At 38.3% G+C, this 22866-nt stretch overlaps 1 protein-coding gene across 1 annotated transcript in view; it reads left to right on the top strand.

The window, feature by feature from the left end:
- Positions 1-365: 365 nt before the first annotated feature.
- The window catches only part of LOC137299531 (protein strawberry notch homolog 2-like), a 160728-nt gene continuing 138227 nt past the window's right edge, over positions 366-22866 (top strand). The window contains exons 1-2 of the mRNA XM_067968340.1: positions 366-528; positions 17268-17494. Coding sequence (XP_067824441.1) covers positions 17378-17494 — 117 coding nt within the window. The 5' untranslated portion in view covers positions 366-528; positions 17268-17377. The remainder of the gene's footprint in view (positions 529-17267; positions 17495-22866) is intronic.

The following is a 22866-nucleotide window of genomic DNA, read 5'->3' as shown; positions in this document are numbered from 1 at the left end:
AAAATGTTAACTATTTAATGTGTGTTCACTCCTAAAATTAAATACAGTTCGCATTTTTAAATGGGTGTGTAACTGTCTCTGTGTTTTTGATCGTTTAAGTCTTACTCGTAACATTGCAATGATGTTGAGTGTTTGGAAGAAGAGCCTGTTTGGGTTTTTTGAGCGTGAAGCAATGCCGCCTGTGGAAAACAGAACTTTGCACCCCAGCATTCACTGATGCACACGTTAGAGACGAGGACTCGGGACCGCGCTAACTTGATGCACGCTGCTTGCCCGTGTCTGTTCCTCATCATCTTGCACACCTTATTGTCCCAAAGCTCCCCCATCATGAAGACCGGCTGGCTTTCCAGCCATGACGTCAAATAGAGGAAGCAGCGCGTGAAAGGAGAAATGGCGGCGAAATAGGAAGTACAGTGAGTGCGGGGTACAGTAAGCAGAGAGGCAGAGTCACCGAGACCAACAACAGGCACTTTATGGATTAAAAAACTGTCGCAGGCACGGGATCCACTCTTCTCCATTCTCACACAGGTCGGTACCTTAAGCCCTTTTTTTTGGGGGGAAAAAAAAAGCGGCGGCGAAGGCGGAGGGACTCAGCGAGCGAGGCGGCGCCGGGCGATGAAGTCCTGTAAATTTAGGGGCAGGCTGCATAGGCCTCTCGCTCTTCTCTTCCCCCATTAGTTTTGCTCAGACTCTCTGTGCCTTTCAGTATCCATAACTACAGCCCTCCGCCAAATCAAGTTAATAATCTGTAGAATTAAACGGAATATTTTCATATTTTGTAGGGGGACAGCGTTGGGTTAAATTGTTGTGAAACTACGTTCGAGACGTGTTGACGTTTTACTAAAGTTAGACTCAGTTCAACCAAGAAAAAGTTTTACTTTTTCTTTAAAGTCCCCCCCCCCACCCCGGAATGTGATATTGGAAGCAACGAATTTAAAACAACTAAATAATTTAAGTTAAAACAACTGTGTTAATAGTAGAGGGAAGTGATCTCATCGAGATGAACTGACAAGGATTCTATTGTGCAAACATTGGGGATTTTATTGTTACAAACACTCATCGGAAACAGTCTCTGGCTTTCAATATTAGCAAATAGTTGGAAGCTCCTCTTTTCTGTCACTTTATATTTCAAAAAAGCGAACAGCGCTGCTCTAATCGAGTTTTTTTTATGCCGAATTCTATCTGTGGATACAATCCCACAAAAGACGAAGGTCCGTTTGGTCCTTTCTCAACAATTTATTTAACAGAAAACGGCAGTTCAAGTATTAAACGTCGACACATATTAGAAGGTGACCGTGATAACGTTAAATGTCGAGATATATACACTATGGACTCTTCCTCATTGATTTAGATTGTTCTTTAAACTTGTTGTAACTTTTATTTCCGCTTATCGGCACCACATCATGTTGGGAGTGACTCTGGGCTAACATGAAAGAGCAAAAAAAATCCTCTCGGCGTCATTCTATCCGAACAGTTTGAAGCGATGGAACATTTTTACAAACTAGTCTGTGTTCCAGACTGAGATGTATGGCTAGTTGGATAGGCTTTGTCTTTTTCGCCCCTAAATTTTCAAAACTAAACTAAATTTGTTTATCATGAGAAAAATGTTTTCGTTACGAAATAACCAATCGACTCAGTGGATTAATATGTTTGGTGAGATTAGTTGCTAGTATCAATGACACTGTTTAATTTGGGAAGTTTTTGTTACTGTTGTACGTAGTTAGTTGTTATGTGCTTCAGGGAACCGATTCTGCGAAATCATACGTATAAAAGATAAACTTTTGCTACTTTCAGTGGGTTTTTTTTTGCCTGTGAAACATCTTAGTGTGCAACGTGATATAAAGTGACCAGATAATTTTGATAGGCTCCCTCCTATGAGGACAAATCTGGCACGCTATGTCTTGTTTGTTTTGGGCATACAACGTTCTTGAGCAAATCAGGCCCAGTGTGCCAGCTGACCTCCCATTGAAATTGAAATACCACAAGGCCTTTTAAGTCACCACGGTCTACGCTGTAGATTCCGACATCTTGCCAAGTTGGGAAATCTTGTGAAGGCGCTTATTCTACCAAGATTTATGCAATTCCCAGCAACATGAGCACCAGGATTGAGTTGGTGCAAGAGTAGAAAATAGCAATTACACTCACCTCCCACTGACTTGTTTTCCCCAGGGAGAATCCTGACTTATTTGCCCCTGTGCTCACGTACCCCAAAGCGCAAAACAATAGTATTCCCACAGCAGCATTGCGTAGTTTGATCAAGAGTTCAATCCTAATATGATTTGTTAGAGAACTGAATCTGGGTATGTAAACTACAATCAGCTTGTCTCTCAGATTAGTTTACATTTTTACTACTGTATTAGATTTTAGTAGTTAAGTAAAATCAAGTTGATAATTGAAAAGAACGATGCACATATTTAATATAATTCCAAAAGTAATCTCCCAGCAGAAGTAAGAAGCTTCATTTTGTAAAGTTGCGTTATTCTGTGTCTTGGACCTTATTAGAAAAAACAAATTCATTACTGAATTTAATGGTGATATTGCTTTTATCAAACTATTCTGATTAAATATTCCTTTTATTAAAAAAAACTATTTGAATATACTTTTCTGAATATATTTAGACAACAGAACCAATAATTTTTCACTGCCCAATTGCAGCTGGCATTTTTTAGTTCAGGCTGAAGTCTTAATCCTGCTTGAAGCACATGAAAAATAATGTCACATACTGTAAACCCTACTCCCCAAGACAACTAACCTTCTGAGCCTTATCACCATGATGACATAAGAACTTCTGTTTTAAAATTAAGTTTATTGTACAGCTATATTCCATTTGCCAGCACCTTTGACATTGAACAGTAAGGAAAGATTGTGAGCATGATATGGTAACGTGAAGCTATTTAATAATGGAGAATATGATTTTACACTTTTAATCATTGCTTTAGTTATGGTATCAATTATTGTATTCTTTATCGTGATCTAGCACATTGTCATTTTTATGCATATTTGAAAATGTCAACATCCAGTTCATTAACAAGGTCATGCTGCATCAACATTTTTTTCTGTTTCTTTTCATTTACAAAGTTTTCAATTCAAATTTCAAATCCAGTTTGGAATTTCTGACCCTTGGCTGCTCTGAGCAGTTCTGAAGGCCGTTTAATATGTTTATTGTAAATAATGTGCGGTTTCGAGGCTCTCTGTGGGTTGTTACCACCCTTCCTCCCTCCTTCAAAGCCAGTTTTACTGATAATTTTGCACATGCCTCTGTCTCGCATGTTGCCTCTTTAGCACAGGTGATATGTTTATTGTTTGCATGTTCAATTATATCTACATAATCTGTAGATTATGGTGATGAAATATCACACACCTACCCTGCTGTCACAAATAGTTGATTTAGACTGGTGGTATTTTATTAAAACAAATCAGGGAAGATTATCGGATTATAGTTTTTGGAATAAAAAATTCTGCAAAATATGTGATCCAACAGAAAATGTCAAAACCACAAATCAGCATCAGTTAGAAATGTCTACTTTTAGCATGAGCACTCAGCAAAAACAGGCTATTAGTTAAATAATTAAATAAATAGATATGTGGACATGCAAATTTGCACTAGTAGGGATTTTAATAGTCTAGTTGTCATAAGATGGGTAGAAACTTCTTAAATTTGTGCAAAAGTAGAAATAGCAGCAGCATAAGGGAGATAGAAACGACCAATTGAAGTTACTTATGTTGTGCAAGATTAAAAACTGATTTGCATGACATCAGCTCAATTATTACCTTTTTATGTATTACATAGTCTTTGAATTATTAGTGTAATGTTTCTCAAAGAAAATTGTCTAGGACATCTTGTTCTTCTAGATTAAGCAGGAAGACAGGGCAGTGGTTTAACATTTCATCTGAAAGATGGTACCTCCAACAATGCGGCACTCCATTAGAACTGCACTGTAGCATCAGCCTTGCTTATGTGCTCCAGAACCTGGAGTGGGGCTTGAACACATAACCTTCTTACTCATACGAAAGACCTACTACTAAGCCAAGCTAACACTTGCCTAGTGTGGGAAACGGAATAAATATCACACTAGTGCAATAGGGTTGCTGTTCTGAAGTTGGGACTGAGATACGTTGAGGCAGAGTAATGGGAGCTTTACGCTGCATCTGGTTGTGCTATATCTCTCTTGAAGTAGCACATCCCAGAGATTGTAGAAGTTCTAACTTAGGTTTGTGCTATGCTTGATGAGTTCTACAAGAAATTTGAGCACAATTGTGGACTACAGTTATCTTCGCCACCTTCCTAATACCAGCAAACCTGTTTCTCATTTGAAGATAAATACGAAGAAGGTGGGTGACTTGGTCGATGACCTCACTCCATGCAGTTTGCACCTGTGCTTTTACCAGATGGTGACCTTCAGCCCCAATTGGGTTCACCTCCTTTGGTGCACCTCCTGCCGCAGGATCATCAACTTGAGTATCAAAGGAGACTGTGTTGCTTACATATCTCCATGGTGCCATTGTGAACAATTGATCAACTTTTCTATCACCACCACAGCTTCCCATTTTACAACGAGCAAGAGCGGCTTCCTAGCCAAGTGTACTGCAGGCCAAGCTTTCTGGGCAAACTGCTCCTGTGCCTATTATTGCAAAATAAACTAGTCTGTTCCTTGCCCTGTAAGTGCACTTATACTATTGGTGTGCACACACTGAAAACTTTCAAAAGCACAAAATCAAGGCTTAAATCTAAACAAAAGTTTTAGAAAACTGTCCACTACAAAACCAACTTGACTCTTCCACATATCAGTGTCCTTCTGAGGTCTCTAAGTAAGAGTGTCAACTGCATTTTTGTGCTACAGACATGCCCATTGGCAATTGGATCGTGACTGGTCATTTGACTTTATGCTCTATTTCTAACAGCCACTCAAGACAAACCTTTAATTCTGACTTTTTTCCTTAAATTTAAATCCAGGCCTCAGGAGGTGAAAGGAGGCAATCCTGAGGCAGAGATTTTAGTATTGTTTTGAACCCTGCTAATTGAACTTGGTTTAAAGCAGGAGTTTATGAATTGAAGTTTATGAAGTCAAACAAAGAAAGCTGTAAATTAAAGATGGGCAGACAATGAGCAGAATCATATAAATTACTAGAATGACCTAATTGGATGTTAAAATATACAAAATAAATTCAACTTAGCAAATGCCTGCTAACCAAGAGAAAATGCCCTAACATGACTTCTATTTTACTGATGGGAAATGTGTCCTCCTGATGATTTTAAGAAGGGTGATGGGAAGTTTGCAATATAGTGAATCTATGAGGTCAATATCAGTAATACCGTAACATCACAATCTTTTCATAGTTGCTGATTATAGTATTTCCACATTAACTAGATGCAGTAACATTGCAGTGTTATATTGTCTAAATGTGATTGTCCAACGCTAGTTCTGCTTAGAACTGAAAGCACAAAGCATCTCGAATCTACTGTCAGTTTTTTAAAAATGAAGCGATTATAGTTACAATCAAATTGAACATCCTGCAATTCATTTATGTATTCCTGTTGATTTTCTTCGAATTTTTTTTGGTACAATTGGCAAGTGCTAATGACATACTTGGAGGAACCATCTTGGAAGAATTATTAAACCCGATAATGTGAGAACTGTATTAACATTTGCAATTGAAGCCGAAGCACATTATAACTGTATAGATGTTAACTTGGATGGTTGTTCTGCCAGACCCATCTCAGTAACTTCTTGATGCTGGTTTTTCTCAATGATACAATTTCAGCAAAGACATTCTAAAACACATCAGAATTTTTTTTTAAAACGAAAAGATGTTACTTCTTATTAAGAATTCTTGTTCTGTCTTGAAGGGAATGGCTTATGTTGGCAAACAGTCCCAGTGGCAGTATCTGGCTTCCAGTACCTTGTCCAATTGGTTATTCTTTACATAGGTGCCTGTACAGTGAGTGTTAGCAGGTTGTTCAACCATGGGGAACCTTCCAGCTGAGCTTGATCCTGTCCTCATTTGGCAACCACACATGCATGTCACCAGACAGTGGTCAGAAGCAGGAACCATGGTTTTTTTAAAAAACATTGGGGACATGGAGACCAGTTGTAACATCCAGTTGCCACCCAGCTAAGGTTAGTTAACTCCAAGCAACAGAGATCCAACTTGGAACCGTCCTTCGGCTTGATGCCACACTGTTACCCACTGGGCTGTCGAGGGTGATCTGAATGGTTTAACTGGTTGATTTTTAAATTGTGGCATTGATGATGGCACTTTGTGATCTTTAACTTTTATGAGCATAATTTCCAAATTAATTTGTAACTACATTTTATTCATAATAGAAATAAAATATTTTGTGGCAAATTTGTAGCCAAGTTGATGTGTATTTAAGTGTTATGGACAACACACCCACTGACCAGATTGAAGAATGTTAGCTTGATTAACTGTTTGCCTGTCTTGGACATTTGATTTTACAGGTTGCTATTGCAGTGGGGGTTTTTTTGTTCACAGTTCTTTAGTGGTGTTTTCTGCAGGAATTTCATCGTTAAAGATGGAATGTTGGCCAGCAGGAGGATTAAGCTATAATTTGCCAGCTACTGTGATTCGGTATCCAATAGTCAGAATAATTGCTTAAAGCAAGACATATGATACGTAAGTGAGGTCCCATTTTAATCTATACACCTGGATAGTATAATTTCATGCTTTTTGTCTAAAGAAATGGAGAAAATCACTTCCTTGACTGTAAAGGCACTGCCTGACGTAGCACTCAGTCAAACAGATCAGAAGATTTCAGGTTCTATTCTCAGTTTGTGTTTTTGGGCGAGGTACTGGGTGGCTGCTGGTAAATGTGGAATTGTCCAGTGTCATGAGTCGGTATTTTATGGAGAAGAAGGGAGAAAATTGAGCCGGGGGCGGTAAGAGCAAAAGTTCAAAAGAAACTTCACAGAAATAGATACACAGTCAATGAACCAGGTAACCATTTATCTCTGGAGAACTGTATTCAGTTTAGGGCACCAAACCATTGGAAAGATGTATTGATCTTGGAAGGGATACAGTGTAGATTCACCAGAATGATACCAGGGCTTAAAGAGTTAAATTATGAGGACAGTTTGCATAAACTTGATCTGTATTCCCTTAAGTTTGGAAGATTGAGGGGTGATCTAGTCAAGGTATTTAAAATAATTAGAGGATTCGATAAGGTCGATGTGGAGAAACTATTTCCTCTGGTGGTGGTCTCCAGAACAAATGGGCATAATCTTAAAATTAGAGTTAGGCCATTTAGGAGTGAAATCAGGAACCATTTTACACACAAAAGGGTAGTGAAAATCTGGAACTGGCTCCCCTGAAAAACTGAATACTGGGTCAGTTGAAACTTACCAGACTGAGAATTTTTTTTGTTAGATAAGGGGATCAATGGAAATGGAGCAGAGGCTGGTAAATGGAGTCGAATCTAATTGAATGGCCTACTCCTGTTCCTTTGTTTCTGTTATGACTGCTGGAGAAACGGATCTGGAAAGTCTGACTCAGTTTGCAAATGATGTAATATTGACTCTGCAATCACATATCATATGTTGGTGGTTTCATATTATTGCATGATCAAATAATTTTTAACACTGGATAATGAAAGGTTCATTCCGATCAATTCTTCTATTTTTAAAAATTAATTTTAAACCAATCTTAGTGGGAAGACGGTAGAGAAACTGATTACTGAAGTTTGTCGAAGTAATGATTTTCATGGATCATAGGCCCAATACTACAAACTCGTTATAGTCTTCCAGACTCGGCTATTCCAATGTTCTTCTGGCTGGCCTCCCATCTTCCACCCTTCATAAACTTGAGCTCATCCAAAACCCTGCTGTCCGTATCCTAACTCGCAACAAGTCCCGTTCTCCCATCACCCCTGTGCTCGCTGACCTACATTGGCTCCTGGTCCAGGAACACCTCGATTTTAAAATTCTCATCCTTGTTTTAAAATTCCTCCATGGCCTCACCCCTCCCTATCTCCGTAACCTCCCCAGCCCTACAACCCTCCGAGATCTCTACGCTCCTCCAATTCTTGCCTCTTGCACATCCCCGATTCTAATTGCTCCACCATTGGTGACTATGCCTTTAGCTGTCTAGGCCCTAAGCTCTGGAATTCTCTCCCTAAACCTCTCCCCTTTAAGACGCTCTTTAAAACCTCTCTCTGACCAAGCTTTTGGTCATCTGTCCTAATACCTCATGTGGCTCAGTGTGAAATTTTGTTAACGCTCCTGTGCAGCACCTTAGGACTTTTTACTACGTTAAAGTTGTTGTTGTTGATCCTTTTGTGGAGATGCCGGTGTTGAACTGGGGTTGACAATTGTAAACAATTTTACAACACCAAGTTATAGTCCAGCAATTTAAAATAAAATTGCTGGACTATAACTTGGTGTTGTAAAATTGTTTACAATTGATCCTTTTGAAATAGGACACTCCCAGTCTTCAAAACAAAGTGAGATTATGTGACATGGTGACGGACAGCATAGAAGTTAGGAATATATTATAGGGCCTGGTGTATAGATTGCCCCTTCTGCATGTTTTTCTTTTCTTTGAATGTGTTTGTAAAATGTAAATTGGGGTATGACCTTACACTAGATTTTAAAGTAAATGAAAACTGTTCTGTGGAACTTTCATTCTTGTATTAAAAAAAAAACTATTTTGATGAAATGATTTTATTTATCCTCGTTGGTTAGCATCTTGAAGAGTAAGTTGATAGTGCGTAGAAACATAAGATTTTTAACACCGATATCCTAATTCTTACAGTCCATTTGTCTTCTAAGTCACTTCACTTGGATATATGCTCCAAAGGATTTATATACAGCAATAGATGAAAAGAAAAATTGCTGGAAATACAACAGCAGTTGGACAGCATCTATAGGAGAAATATAGGTTAATATTTTGGGCGGAACTCAATCAGGACTGTTGAGTTAGCTACCTAAGTTATTAACTTTTTTTTCCACATGGTGTTTTCTGACCTGATTCATAGTTCCACTATTTTCTGTTTTTATTTCAGACTTCCAACATTGTGTATTTTAAAAATCTGTACATAATACAGATGCTCCCCATCACTTCCCTAAGTATAAAAAGGAAATGGTCATTTTGATGTGTTTCATTGATTTTTAGTACCCAACAAATAAAATGGTTAAAACATTAATGTGTTATTAAAAGTGAAAATACTAATCATTATCTATGCAACAATTTGAGCAACATCTGCAATCCCAATAACATCCCATAATTTGACACCTAATTTGGTCTTTATAATTAAATGCATGAAGGTCTGAATGACTTGATGTTAATTCTGAGTAGTGAAGAATCATTACAAATATAGAACTTGTACTGGAACTACTGCTGAGAGACCTGAACAGTTGATTGCACGCCATTGGTCCAGAAGTGTACTTTATTTACAGAGTGTGAAAACCATATATCATAGCTCTGTAGAGCATGTGAAATGGAAGTCTGCATCTCTGGAGCTTGGCAGTAAGAGAGCAGAACAAACTACCCCCCTCCCCCACCACCACCTTCTAAGGTGGCTACAAATTGGATGAGATTTTTAATAGAGAATTGAGCATGGGCTGGCAGTGGCCCACAGTATTTTTGTGAAGCCAGAAGTGGGGGGGGGGGGGGGGGGAAGAGAAGAGGGGGAGGGAGAAACATTTGGTTTTTTTTTGAGTAGCCACCAATAGTCTCTTTAAGGACCGCTGCTTCGGCCACTCAACACCTGTTACAACTGCACGGCGCATGCTCCAGCCATTTGTACCTGAATATTGCAAACCAGATTGGACAAGTGGCGTAGGATCTCAGTTTACATATTTAAGTAGCCTCCTGTCGGAAATAGGCAGGCATACTGCTTGCCCATTTACAGGCCCCCCAGAAAATTGTATCAGGTGAGCCTCAGGCATCAATGGGGCGGCGAGGTTCCCCCCCCCCCCCCCACCAAATTTTCAACTGTCGACCGCCCGTTTCTCTGGCGAGAAATGGGCGGCCGGCAGTTAAGAATCACCACCCTGATCTCCTCCTATTCTAACTCATTCTCAGTACCTCAAAATTTCTTGCCTCCCTTAGTCTTCCCTTCCTCCTATAATCTTCAGGCCTTTAAAACCTAAGCCTGGCATCGTGTAATCGCTTCTTGATTTTTCTTTTGCCCATCTTCTCATTGCTCTTCAACCTTATTGATACCTGAACTGCAGACCATGGGTTCTCACCTTTTGTGTTACAATGAAAATTGCCATGCATTCAAGTAGTTTTCACCTGATCCGAATTTCAGTTTCCAGAGCTACCATGTTGGCTGACCAGAAAGTTTGTACTGCAGACATTGCAGTATTTGGTATAGTGTGAACTATTACAATTGAATTTTCACAGGGAATGTTTAGTGTTTTATATAATATCTAACTATAAAAATATTTATCTGTATATTAAATAACCACTGCACCATATCTTTTTAGCTTATATACAGTTGATGACATTATTGCAACATTAGACAGAGGTGGTAAAGTGACATGGCAGTCGTTTTACCAGGTTGACTGTGTTCCTTTATACATTAACAATAGCATTTTTTTGTGTGTAGTACTTTTTGCAGCTTAACTAAATACTTAATAGGTTGGGGAAGGGAATTGCTTTTGGTATAAATATGCCATTTATACCAGAAAGCAATTTAAGCTGAACGAGTTTACTTATGATATTCTAATAATCAAGTACAGTAAACTGCAAACCTTTTGCTAAAATTTGTTGTGCAATAACTGTATTGTTAATGGTTTTATGATTTTAAAAATTCCCAACACTTCAAAGCTAGGTAGATTCTAACTTAGAAGTATTAACATATTGAGTTTCATGATTGGGAATACAAGACTAAAGAATAATTCAGATCAAATGGATTGAGATGTTTTCATGTATACATCAGCAAAAGATTATGACAATGCTTCCAAATGCAGGAAGCTTCTTTATAAACTACATTCAACAAATGTCTGCGTGCATGAGGCACATTACATGTTTAATTTCTGTTATGCTTGGTGGACAAGTGTTTTTAACTTGATAAGTGACTTTTTATAAGCTGCTTGTACTACTGTCTGTCTGTTCTGGTGCCTTAATTTCAGGCTTAGAGAGTATACTTCGGAGTATTCTCATTTCCATATTCAAATTACAGATTTATTTATTTTCACTGACATTTATTTCTCAAGTAAGAAATATTGTTATGCTAAGTTTTCAAACTGGGGTCTGCAAACCTAGGGAGCCAGCAAGAGATCCTCAGGAAGTTTACAAGGCCATTAAATGTGTGCCCGTCTGGGGCCGGGCATATAATTCACACTATGGGCAATGCCTTCAGAATCCCATATTCTATAGTTCATGAATCCACAATGCAGAAGTGCCCCAAATTCAGTACCAATTAGTAATCTCACTTGTAGAGGGGGATAGCTGGTCTGTGAAATGGTCAATAAAGTGTTTTATACTGATATTGGGGCTGGGTGACAGTTTGGACAAAGTAAAGAAAGCTTTACTTTGCAACTACCAGTGGTGACCTTGGCCTGATTAACTGACGCTGGATGACAAAATTGGAAAAGTATTTCATTTTGTGGCACTGACATCTGTCACTTTGATGAGCACAAAATTAACACCCCATGAAAAAAGTTAGTGTAGCTTAGTAAGAAGTTTTGTTGCTGATATTAATTGGACCGTACCAAAAGTGCACAAAATTCACTTAGCATAATAAATAGAAAGTTTGCTGAACTGAGTTGAAATTGATTTATTTTCCAACGTTCTACCTTCCTGTTTGGAAGTCTGGAGTATGGTTTCCTTGGACACCGGTACCTCACCCAAATGGCTATTCATGAATTTTGATAGGCAACTTTAATATGGAGGCATCATAGTCAAGTCAGATCTTGTCCTCCTCCAACAGCCGCACTTCTGTACCTTTTTGGAAGACTTGATAGTGATTAGGAGTGGGATTCCTGGCTGATTTCCCCCCTCCCTGCTACAGAGGCCAGTTGTAATACAGTCATTGCCATTCTAGCTGAGATTGTCTCATTCCAGAGATCCAATCTGGGACCTTTCTGATGTGTATGGTTCATTGATGCTTCACACTGTACCTTTGCATACTGCCATTGTGGGAACCTCAATCACAGAACTAAACACACATACATGTTACATACATATATACACACAAAATCTTTCAAAACAATGGATTCCATTGTGTAAAGAACTCAGATGTTTCAACAATGTGATAAGGTATCACATAAATTCAAGCACTGCATGTCCATGGATTAAACTCTAGGGGTCAGATTTTGCTGGAGCGGGGCATCTTGCAATGTGCCCCATTAGTTAGACTTCAAATTTAAAAACCTAAACGTGCAATTGTCTGCCCACAAAGTTGCCGGAAGTGCGAGCTGATAACAGTTGATGAGGGCAACAGGGCATCTGGAACAACAGGACAGTCATTGTATCTCCTTAACCAATTAAATTAAAGGATTGAGAAATAAACAGAGGAAGGACTGAGAAGGGGGAGGGGTGAATTAGAGTGGGTGAATTAAATATCAAATCAGGTACAGAAAGAGAAATAAGGAGGGAAAGAGATTGGATTAAGAGAGAGAAAAAAGAAACAAAGGAAAAGTAAGAAAAAAATGTAAATGTAAAATTACATCTTTAAAATCTCCTAAAACAATTCATAACCTGAAGGAATGAGACTCCACGCTTATAATTGTTTACTTTTCTGGGCAAGAGAGGTTGACTGGCAGTCAGTAACAATTATCACATCATTAAAAGGGTACATATGCTGATAATTACTAGACTTAACTTTCTGTGGCGAGTTTAATGGGCAATTAATGTGCAAATGCAGCAACTTCATAAATCATGGGAGATGCTGTTTTGACAAAGGTAAATGGATTAAACGAGAGAAAAAAAAAAGTAAAAAAAAATATTTTTTAAAACCTGAAGGATTGAGACTCCACACTTGTAATAGCTAATTTTCAGTGCCAGGAGAGGTTGACTGGCATTAATTACCACATCACATTAAAAGCGTACTTCTTTGAAATGACGACTTAAGTGGCGAGTTTAGTATGTATCTACCATGCAACTACAGGAACTTCACACCGTTCAGTGTATTTGAATGATGAGGCAGTCAGCGAGATCCCTTCTCACAAAGCTAACGGCGGAGCGGCGCATTTCAGACAGCAACTTTAGGATTTTTGCATTTAACCTGTTCTCGCATTAAGTTGCTGTGTGATTTGCACATAAGTAACGGTGAGCATCATTGGCCCCTCTGTTATTTTGACAGCAAAATCTAGCCCAATGACTTTATTTTAAAGTCATTCAAAATGTCATCTGTGGGCTGAGAAAAGGTAGGCATAAGATGAATTGCAATGTGGAGTAAAATAATAGTGCCAATGATCTCTTTAAAATGTTTGTCAATTCTTTGGAATATGAGTGGTAATTTTGGTTAGTAACTTTTAATGTTTGATAGACTTAGCAGCATAAGTTATGGGTGTGTGCAGTTTTAAAATTTTACATTTAATTGAGCACAGCGAATACTTGTTCTAGTTTAAATAACAAAGCAAGTGGAATACTGATTCTTCACATTTTCCATCTCCTGGGGTACACTGTAATTTAATCAAATCTGAGTACGTTATAACATCCTGTTTGACTAAATGCTGTACTGTTAAATGTAAATGAGGATGTAATGATAAAATTAAAGATGTCCCATACAAGAAGCACATTATCTATTACCTGACAAAAGAACTTGCATTTACATAGTACCGTATCACATTTCAGGATGTCCCAAAGCATTTTTAAAAGTGTAGACACTGTTATGTGCGTAAATGCAGCAGCCAGTTTGCACACAGCAAGATTCCACAAACAGAAAATTAGATGAATGACCATATAATCCATTTTGGAATAATGATGTTTGAGGGAGAAATTGTTAGGACACCGGGACAACTCCCTGCTCTTCTTTGAATAATCCTGTGGCAGACAGGCAATGGTTTAATACTCTTCCAAAAAACAATGTGATATATTTTGGTCTAGTTTTTGAGAGGGAAACACATGAACAAAGAAACAAGCGCTTAATTTTCTTACGGCAACATGCTCTCCTTTTGCTACTTCCTGCCACCGTATTCTGTTTGACATTGTCTGTTCAGGCATTAAAAAGTTTCAGTGGCTCTATTTCTCGTGTTCATTTTTAATTGCAGACTTATTCCATGCCCCTAAAAGTCATCAATCAGATTGTGACGTTTACAGTAGCATTCATACCTGCCAGTTTTAAATCTTTTCTTCTTATGAGTCGCACTTAGTGTCTGTTTATTTCCCAATTTTTTCAGAAGTCATAACCACCCTAAATTTGCTAAGTAGTATTGCTGGACTTAACAGCATTGTGGGCAGCTCAGGGGTCATGGAGGGGATCCAGGGCCTGCCAGTACTGGGATGGGTTCTCAAAGTCTAGCAGTATTTTGAGTGGGGCTCCTTGCGAGATTGGTGCTCAGGTTTCAAGAACAACAGAAAGGGAGATTTTAGCAGCGGGCCTTGTGATTCAGGGCGTTGAGGAGGAGTCTCATTGTAGAAGAGTATTAGGCAGTTTTGGGATTAGGGAGGGCTGGAAATGCAATCATGGGGTTTGTGAGCACTGAGAGGGGAGTCCAGGGATCTGGGAGGGTGGGGTGGGAGTTCCTGGGCAGGACTGGCATGGGGACTTTGGAGCCCTGGTGGAGGGGGGGGGGGGGAACTCAGAGTCTGGCAGTATTGGGGATTGCTGACATTTGGAAGTATTGAGGAGCAGGGTCAAACAGCCTTGTGGGAGAAGGGGGGCCCAGGAGAATGGGACCCAAACTGCTGAACCATTGTGCCCCAACACCCCTGTGCGCCAGCCTTCTCCGCAGATCTGTTCACTGCCTTCTTTGCGCCCTCAGGTACCCCACCACCACTTTTCCTATCATCAGCTAGTTTCTGTCTTTAAAGCATTTAAGCATAAATTTTCTGCTTCTTGCAATGAACGGATGGAAAATTGTTTGCTGCGGGTGCCCAGTTTCCTGATTCTGACGTGTCAGAAGCAGAAAATTCAGTGTACTGTTTGTGAATTTGCCAACTAATGTCGTTTTTAATAAACAAACTTTCCATAAACAAAAATGCTCAAAAGTTCATTGTTTATGTAGTTTCCAAGTTGCACTAAAAATTACTTAAGCCTCAAAAATAATTCAAAACAGATATGTTTTAACTAAATACATGCAACAAAAAGAGGTGATTGGATTTTTTTTTAAGTCATTCTGTTTGTCTTTACCATTAACAAAGAAATCAAAATCACAGCTTTTGCTGTTCACACGTGCTGCTGCTCGCAGTTGCTCTTTGAGTAGTTCATAAGCAAAAAGCACAATTGTTAATTCATTTATAGAAATTAATCACTTGCCTAAAATAAAAGCTTTGAGAATTCAATGTCTAGTTTCTTTGAAATTTGTCACAGCATGAGGGGACACGCCCTTCAAATCCTATTGATGCACAAATTGAATGCTGGGAACTTGTGCAAACTGTGCATGTTCAGAATGCACAGATGTGATTTTAAAAAAGTGTCTCAACTGTTGAGAAATAAAACTACCATAAAAATCATACAACGCAGGAGGAGGCCATTCGGACCATTGTGCCTGTGCTGGCTCTTTGAAAGAGCTAGCAATTAATCCCACTCCCTTGCTGTTTCCCCATAGCCCTGCAAATCTTTCCTTTTCAAGTATATATCCAATATCTGGTCAAAGTCCTGGCTTTTGAAACAGGCGGTAAAAACTTTTAATGTATATTTAAAAGAGACACATTCAATGGATAAATGTAATCGTGTTATTGTGAAATATTTCCTTTTTATTGTTTAAAACCTCATTTTGGGAATTATACATTTCAGTTACGGAGAAAAAAATTGGCAGATAAATTTTTTTTGAAGCATTTTGAGTGATTCAATCAGTTCATTGACAAACTGACAGTGAAAGTTGATATAGAAAAACTGAATACGAAATATTGATACTAGACCTTTGCTTGTAGTTTATGACAATAGAAAATAAGGGGTAGAGTCTCCGCTCGTTTATGCCAGTAATATCAGCGCAATCTGGGTGGAATCAGCTGAACCAGCGCAGATAATCGAGGAATTTTAAACATAAAAGTGAGTTACGCCCAAAACTATTTCTGTTCGTGTTTTCCGTGATCTTTTACGCTGGTTTAAAATTCAGTTCGCCCAGATCAGGCCCCGCCCACAAAACTGGCCACGTCCCCAGATTGACATCGTGAGATTCCGCCAATTTGCGCTGGTTCGGGAAGGCTCTTCAAATTGCGCCCATTTTCTTAGACGCGTAGGCACATTTTACAAGTTTTTTTTCATATAAAAAAATATTTAATTTACTAAGAAACTGACTAGTGTACACCAATTAAACTATTAAATGGTTCAGTATAGTTTTTTTAAAGTAATTTTCAGTGATTTTAAATTGTTATTTACAGGACACTTATTAAAAATGCTTATTTTTGGTGATAAACCCCATTTTCAGCTGAATTAATAAAATGACACCAGGTTACCACTCCTAAATACATCAAGGAATGATTTTTAATGGCAAGAAACGATTACGTTCTGCTATGTTGCCCGATTGCACTGGTTCGAGATGATTGGTTGCGTTGGTGATTATGCAAATTAATTTTATCAGAAACTTTAACTGTAACCTAACCAGCGCAATTTCCCAATGCGCCCAAAGCGGAAACTCTGCCCCGTAGTTTTTTGGATAGGACACACCCACATCTTCATTCCAAGTGACTAGTAAATTAAGAAAATCATACACTATTTATATTTGTATAACTTTTGGAAGGCATTTTGTTTTTAACCATTGCTTTTATAAGAAACATTGAACTTTCAAAAGGAGTGAAAATTAAAACAGTTTTTCACAAAAATTGTAATGTACATTATTACATGCAGAAATTTAGTATTTATGCAAATGAACATTTAATATGTGGAGCAGTACTGTATTCAGATTTTTCAGAATTACTGCTGCTTTCTGGTAACTAAATTTGTCAGTGAAACAAAGTTGCAGGACTCCATTTAGATTGGTTAATAAAAAAAACCAATATGGAAACAGTTGGAAAATTACAGGAGTAACAAAATTCCCGGCTGATGTGTTGAGATGAGTGAAAGTAATCCAAAGCGGTTTACAAATCTTATTGTGAAGTAAGAGCTTTCTTTGCAAGCAGAAATTGTGTTACCAAAATCAACCTTCTCAGTTTAAGAAAAATTATGTCTATTTTTATCTCCCTCTCTCTTTTAGGACATTGTGTGCCAAGACTATTGCAGATAAGATCTGTTGTACCCTTTATTCTTTGCCTCTGGTACTATACACACTTTGAACTTGTGCAGAATGCAGCTGGACGGTGCCTAATGCTTAAAGTACATTGTGTCATGGACGGGCAGAATTACCAGCAGATCCATCAAACTGACACTGCAATGTATGGTCTGCCAAATATCCAAGCCCAGTTCTGCTCTCATGGAACAGAGGTAAGTGTGCCTTAATAAATGTTTGTTTTGGGGAGGTGCTGTCAGAGGGTGACAGTGGGGGTTTGGGGGTTAGGGTGGGTAGGTAGGATGGGCAGACATTCTCAACCTGGCTTCTAGGTGGCAAAAATCCACAACATAAAAACTACCTATACTTTATCAGTTTCACTCAGAGAATGGTGGGTAAAGGAAATGCAAATGTCACACTAGGGTGTTTATAGTAGTAGGGGATATTTTTCACAAGTTAGGATTAAAGCATGTAATTAGGGCGAGATAGAAGGAACTTTATTCTGTATCCAGTCCGTGAATGAACCAGTCAACACTGATACTGGGTGCAAGAAGTGGTGGCATGGGGAGAAGAGGTTCTCTTCTCAGCACTGCCAGCCCTTACCTTCAGTGGCAGTACCTGAAGATATATGCCATCATGTGAAATGAGCTGTATATGCCACCATCGTGCTGTTCAGTAATGGGCAAGAAGAAAATGGCAAGCAAGCTATTCACATTAACATAGGACCAAACTCGATGATATTGTACAAATAACCTTGAGTTTCAAGTTTGTGATCATGCTTTTTAATTCCCTGGAAATTTCTGTTTTATTATTGTTTTAATCATGAAGATATAATACATGATGGAGGTTTGAATTTCCCCCTGATTTACTGGTTTCAAAATTGCCCGAGTTCCTTTCACTAAAAGCACTGGCTAAGTGATCTGTGGTGGAAGTAAATGCATGATACCATTAGTGAAACTGGATTTATACTTCATGAACCTGAAATTCTGGGGTTCTGCTCCACTGACATCAGTGCAGCGGAGCAGGGCTGCTTGCAGCCATAGACATGGACCCTGTCCCAAATCACGGGGAATGAGTCATGTCCAGTCAGAGTGGGTGGCACATGCTTGTACGGGCGCAACAGAGGTGCCAGCCCTGAAAGCTGGCTAGAAAGTTAAAGTGGCACACTGCTGCTTTGATTGGCAGAGCCTGATATATATATATATATATATATATATACACACACACACACATACAGTTCCCGAAAGGGAAAAGAGCCAATTAATCTCATAGTAATTGACACGCTATTTTGGGGAACCTTTTGAGGTCTTCGGACAACCCATTGCGAAACTCATGGCAGTTTTCGGCTGGCACTGCTTCCGCTAGGTCTTAGGAGAGTGTAATAGGTGGATTTCTCAAGGTAGCCTGGGAATGCTATCATATACATTCGCAAAGCTGTCTTTTGAAGTACGTGGGTGGGCGAAAGACTTGGCAACTCCCCTGTTCAGAATTTTGTCTATACTTCAGATGGGGCGAAGCCCTGGTGGTTCTTCTCCCTCTTTCGTGGTGATCTGCCACTCTGCCCTTGTACTAGAATGAAATTTTGGCATACATGTAAATGATACAATGAAATGTAATGCAGTATTTCAATGTTTAACTGGATTGGAAGGATTCAAGCCAGCTTGGTATGTCATCAAATTCTAGTATTTGCCAAGCCAGGCATTGAAGAGCGAGTGAAAATTAGTTTCTTTGAAGAATAGCAACTGGAATTAAAGATTTTACGATGGAGCAGAAGAATGAACCCCTCTTTATTTGAGCTATGATATAATCATGTTTTGAAAAAGGAGAAAGCTGGCAATCGTGAATGCCCATAACATTTACACCATCAATGGCATTAGCTAGATTTCAACAGTGGAGAAAGAAAATTGATATTTAAAGAATGACTCTACTCTTATAACTGTAGATAAGCTGAAACATTACTGAGGAAAGCTGCTGGTAGCTTTCAGACTGTGTACTTAGAATCATAGAATCTTACAGCACAGAAGGATGATATTTGGCCCATTGTGCCTGTGCCGACCCTTTGAAAGAGTTATCCCATTAGTCCCACACCTCTGCTCTTTCCCTATAGCCATGCAGTTTTTTCCTTTTCAAGTATATAAGCAATTTCCTTTTGAAAGTTACTAATGAATCTGCTTCCACCACCCTTTCAGATAGTGCATTCCACACTAACAACTTGCTGCATAAAAAAATTCTCATCTCCTCCCTGGTTCTTTTGCCAATTATCTTAAATCTGTGATTTCTGATTATCGACCCTTCTGCAGTGAAAAACAGTTTCTCCATAAACACTATCAAAACCCTTCATAATTTTGAACACTTCTAGTAACTCTCCCCTTATCCTTCTCTTCTCTAAGAAAAACAACCCCAGCTTCTCTAGTCTCACCACTTAACTGATATCCCTCATCCCTGGTAACATTCCAGTAAATCTCCTCTGCACCCTCTCCAAGGCATTGGTGCCCAGATTGAACACAATACTCCAGCTGAGGCCTAACCATTGATTTATAAAGGTTTAGCATAACTTCCTTGGTTTTGTACTCTACACTTCTATTTATAAAGCCAAGGATCCTGTATTTTTTTTTTTAAAACAGCCTTATCAATGTGTTCTACCACCTTCAAAGATTTGTGTATGTGTACCCCCAGGTACCTCTGTTCCTGCATCCCCATTAAATTGTACCATTTAATTTATATTGCCCATTTATTTATACTTCCTTCCAAAATGCATCTCCTTATGAGGATTGCCATTCTTCTTTGAGCTATAACAGGAGGTTGCTTTACTTCACACTTTAGAAATCAACCTGATTGAATAAAGGCTAACATTTGAATGGTAGTTTTTGTTTGTTATTGATTAAATAAAAGTTTACGTGAGAAGAAATTGACAGTTGTATTTTATTTTTAATATCCTCCATTTTCCCCTTTCTGGCTCCCACAGAACTTATATTTTCAACCTTTTGACCCTGACTGTAGTGTTCAATAATAGGTCAGTGTCTACTCGTTTGCTCCTTGCTAGATTATAGTACCTATATCTGACACGGGAGACATTTTAATAAAGTCTGTAGCTGTGTATTTCACAAAGTTTCTGCTGCATTGTAAAAATCCCCATTTTACTGTTTCAAGCATAAACATTAGTAGTATCAGTGTTAAAAATGTTTTGATTTTAGCCAAACCTCAAATGAGTTCCCTGTCATTACTTGTGACATTTATAAATTTTTTGAATATTTGTGTTCATTAAGGTGAAGGATCTCAGTGCTGATGATTTAAACAGTACGTTTATCTTTCAATGCAGAAAATATTAAGGGGGAAGTTTCTTCTGTGTATGTGTAGCAAAATCATAAGATGTGTATAAAGAATAATTTATGATTGCGCTATACACAGTGCACAGAGGAATTCTTCCCCTAAATTATATAGATAAAATATACCTCTTATTATTTTAAAGTAAGCCAGGAATGCAAGACCAGAGAGCATTCGTGAAAATTAAGAAAAATGTAAACTTTAAACAAATAGGAGGAAGAGCTTCTTTGCTGAAAGAATGATAACATTTCGGAGTGGTCTGCCAGGCAGTGTAGTAAAGCAAAAATAGTGGGCTTTCTCGTTTGGAGAATTAGAGTATAAAAGAGATGAGCGTCAATAGACTTAATGGCCTTCTCTTATCCCGGAATCTTATGTTCTTATGAACATTTTTTCACTTTTGCACCCAATGTTGCTATCGAGCACACCTAGGTCATGTGTAGAATGGCCAAATTGCTAAGTAAAGCTCCCAACATGGTAGAAACAATGCACCTTAGCCTTTGGTTTCACATGTGCACTCTGTCTCTTCAGTGTGAATCTTCACTTTCACCCTCTGCTGTCACCATGATCTCTGAGCGAGATTGTCAATTTAATGTCAATTTGTGCTGAATTATTATCCTGTGACATTTGTCCATTAGTTCTCAGCTAGCTAGTAGACAGAGGGTATGTGGGTCCTGTCAATCTGATCTGCATTCAAACCCAGGTTTGATGTGAAAAGATAGCATTCTAATGAACTTGCCACTAGATTTACACCTCTCGTCGGATACTGAGTTTTGTTTCAACATAATCTGGTTCCAAAAAATCAGACAAGATCTGCACTGTGAAAAATCATAATAGTTTGAGTTTTAAAAATGCCTGTATGATTTTGTTTTAAAGCCTGTTTACTGTAGTGCATTAAAAATTCCTCTTCAGTTACAATTTTGAATTAAGATGCTTCTTGAGGACAACAGAAAGGAACTTTGCAATATGAGCATAACTTTTTCTGAGCATGTTGTGCAACTATTGATGTAAATTAATTATGTGGAAAATGTCTGTAAAATGCCACCATATGGGAAAATATGTAGTGTTGATGCCTGACCCACATCATGCATTGGGTTACTATTGCCATCAATCTATACCTGTTAATATATTAAATTTAGTACATCAATGTATGCAAATGTCATACTCCACATGTCACACTTTCTTAAATTGCAAAACAATATTCTAAAGGGAAAAAAAAGCCAGTGACTTGGTGCTGCCTGCTCCTAATTTGCATCAGAAACTGAGAAATACTTCCGGATTTGTAAAATCAAATCAAATTGACAATTAAACTCCGATTCACCTAAATATTTGTTTACTTAACAAACAAGACTTCGAGCCCTTACATATACAAAGAGAGAAAGCCAGTTCTAACTAACTGACTTGAGTATTGATTTCAAGAATGGAGACCAATTACACAGTGTATCCTTAAAGGGACACACATCTACACTTTGGCAGTGGAATAATACATTATGTGCTACTTGGTATAATGACCCCATCCTCTCAAAACTGTACATTATCTGACTTGCAGATCTTGTACAAGTGAGTGTGCGTGCATTTTATAAAAAAAGTGTCTAAAAAGAGAAAAAAAGCCACTTATTTCCTACTGGTTTCTTCTGACCTCTGGATGAGAAAGTGAAGCAATTGGCCTCTAGTTGACCCAAGGAAAGCAGAGACACTAGATATGTAACCTTAAAGGAACACATCAAGTTATTTATATCAGAATAATACAATGTGAATCACATGGTACAATACCCTTTTCCTTATCCCCTGACTTAGTGAGCACTGCCATGGTAGATTTGCTAGTAATATATTAACAGTCTTTCTTGTACCATTTGCAGTTTAAATGTTTCCATAGTAAAAATCTGTCACACAGTTCTGATTGGTTCAAATTTCCTAGGAACAAACAAAATACTTTCCCACTATCCACCTGATTCACTATCTTTCACTACATCTTTCACAAACTTAACCCTGATTCACTGTGAACAACACCACTGGAGATCAACTAGTATCACAAATAAGGGAAAACTAGTAACAGTTTAGTTACTGCCCAAATTACTATCACCCACCATAACACTCTCATAGTGGAAAATCTTGCCAAAGAAATGAATAGAAATAAAAATTTTAAAAATGCTGAGAAATAAAATCTAAAAATAAAGTGGGGGAGTAGTTTCAATATAAAGTGAACTGTGAAGTAGTTTCAGCACGCACTACGCTTCCAAGTAGGTACTGTAGCTATTATGTTCTA

This window comes from Heptranchias perlo, chromosome 29 (genome assembly GCF_035084215.1).
Source record: "Heptranchias perlo isolate sHepPer1 chromosome 29, sHepPer1.hap1, whole genome shotgun sequence".
In the NCBI taxonomy this organism is placed as follows: Eukaryota; Metazoa; Chordata; class Chondrichthyes; order Hexanchiformes; family Hexanchidae; genus Heptranchias; species Heptranchias perlo.
This window is presented reverse-complemented; position numbering and strand designations above follow the sequence as displayed.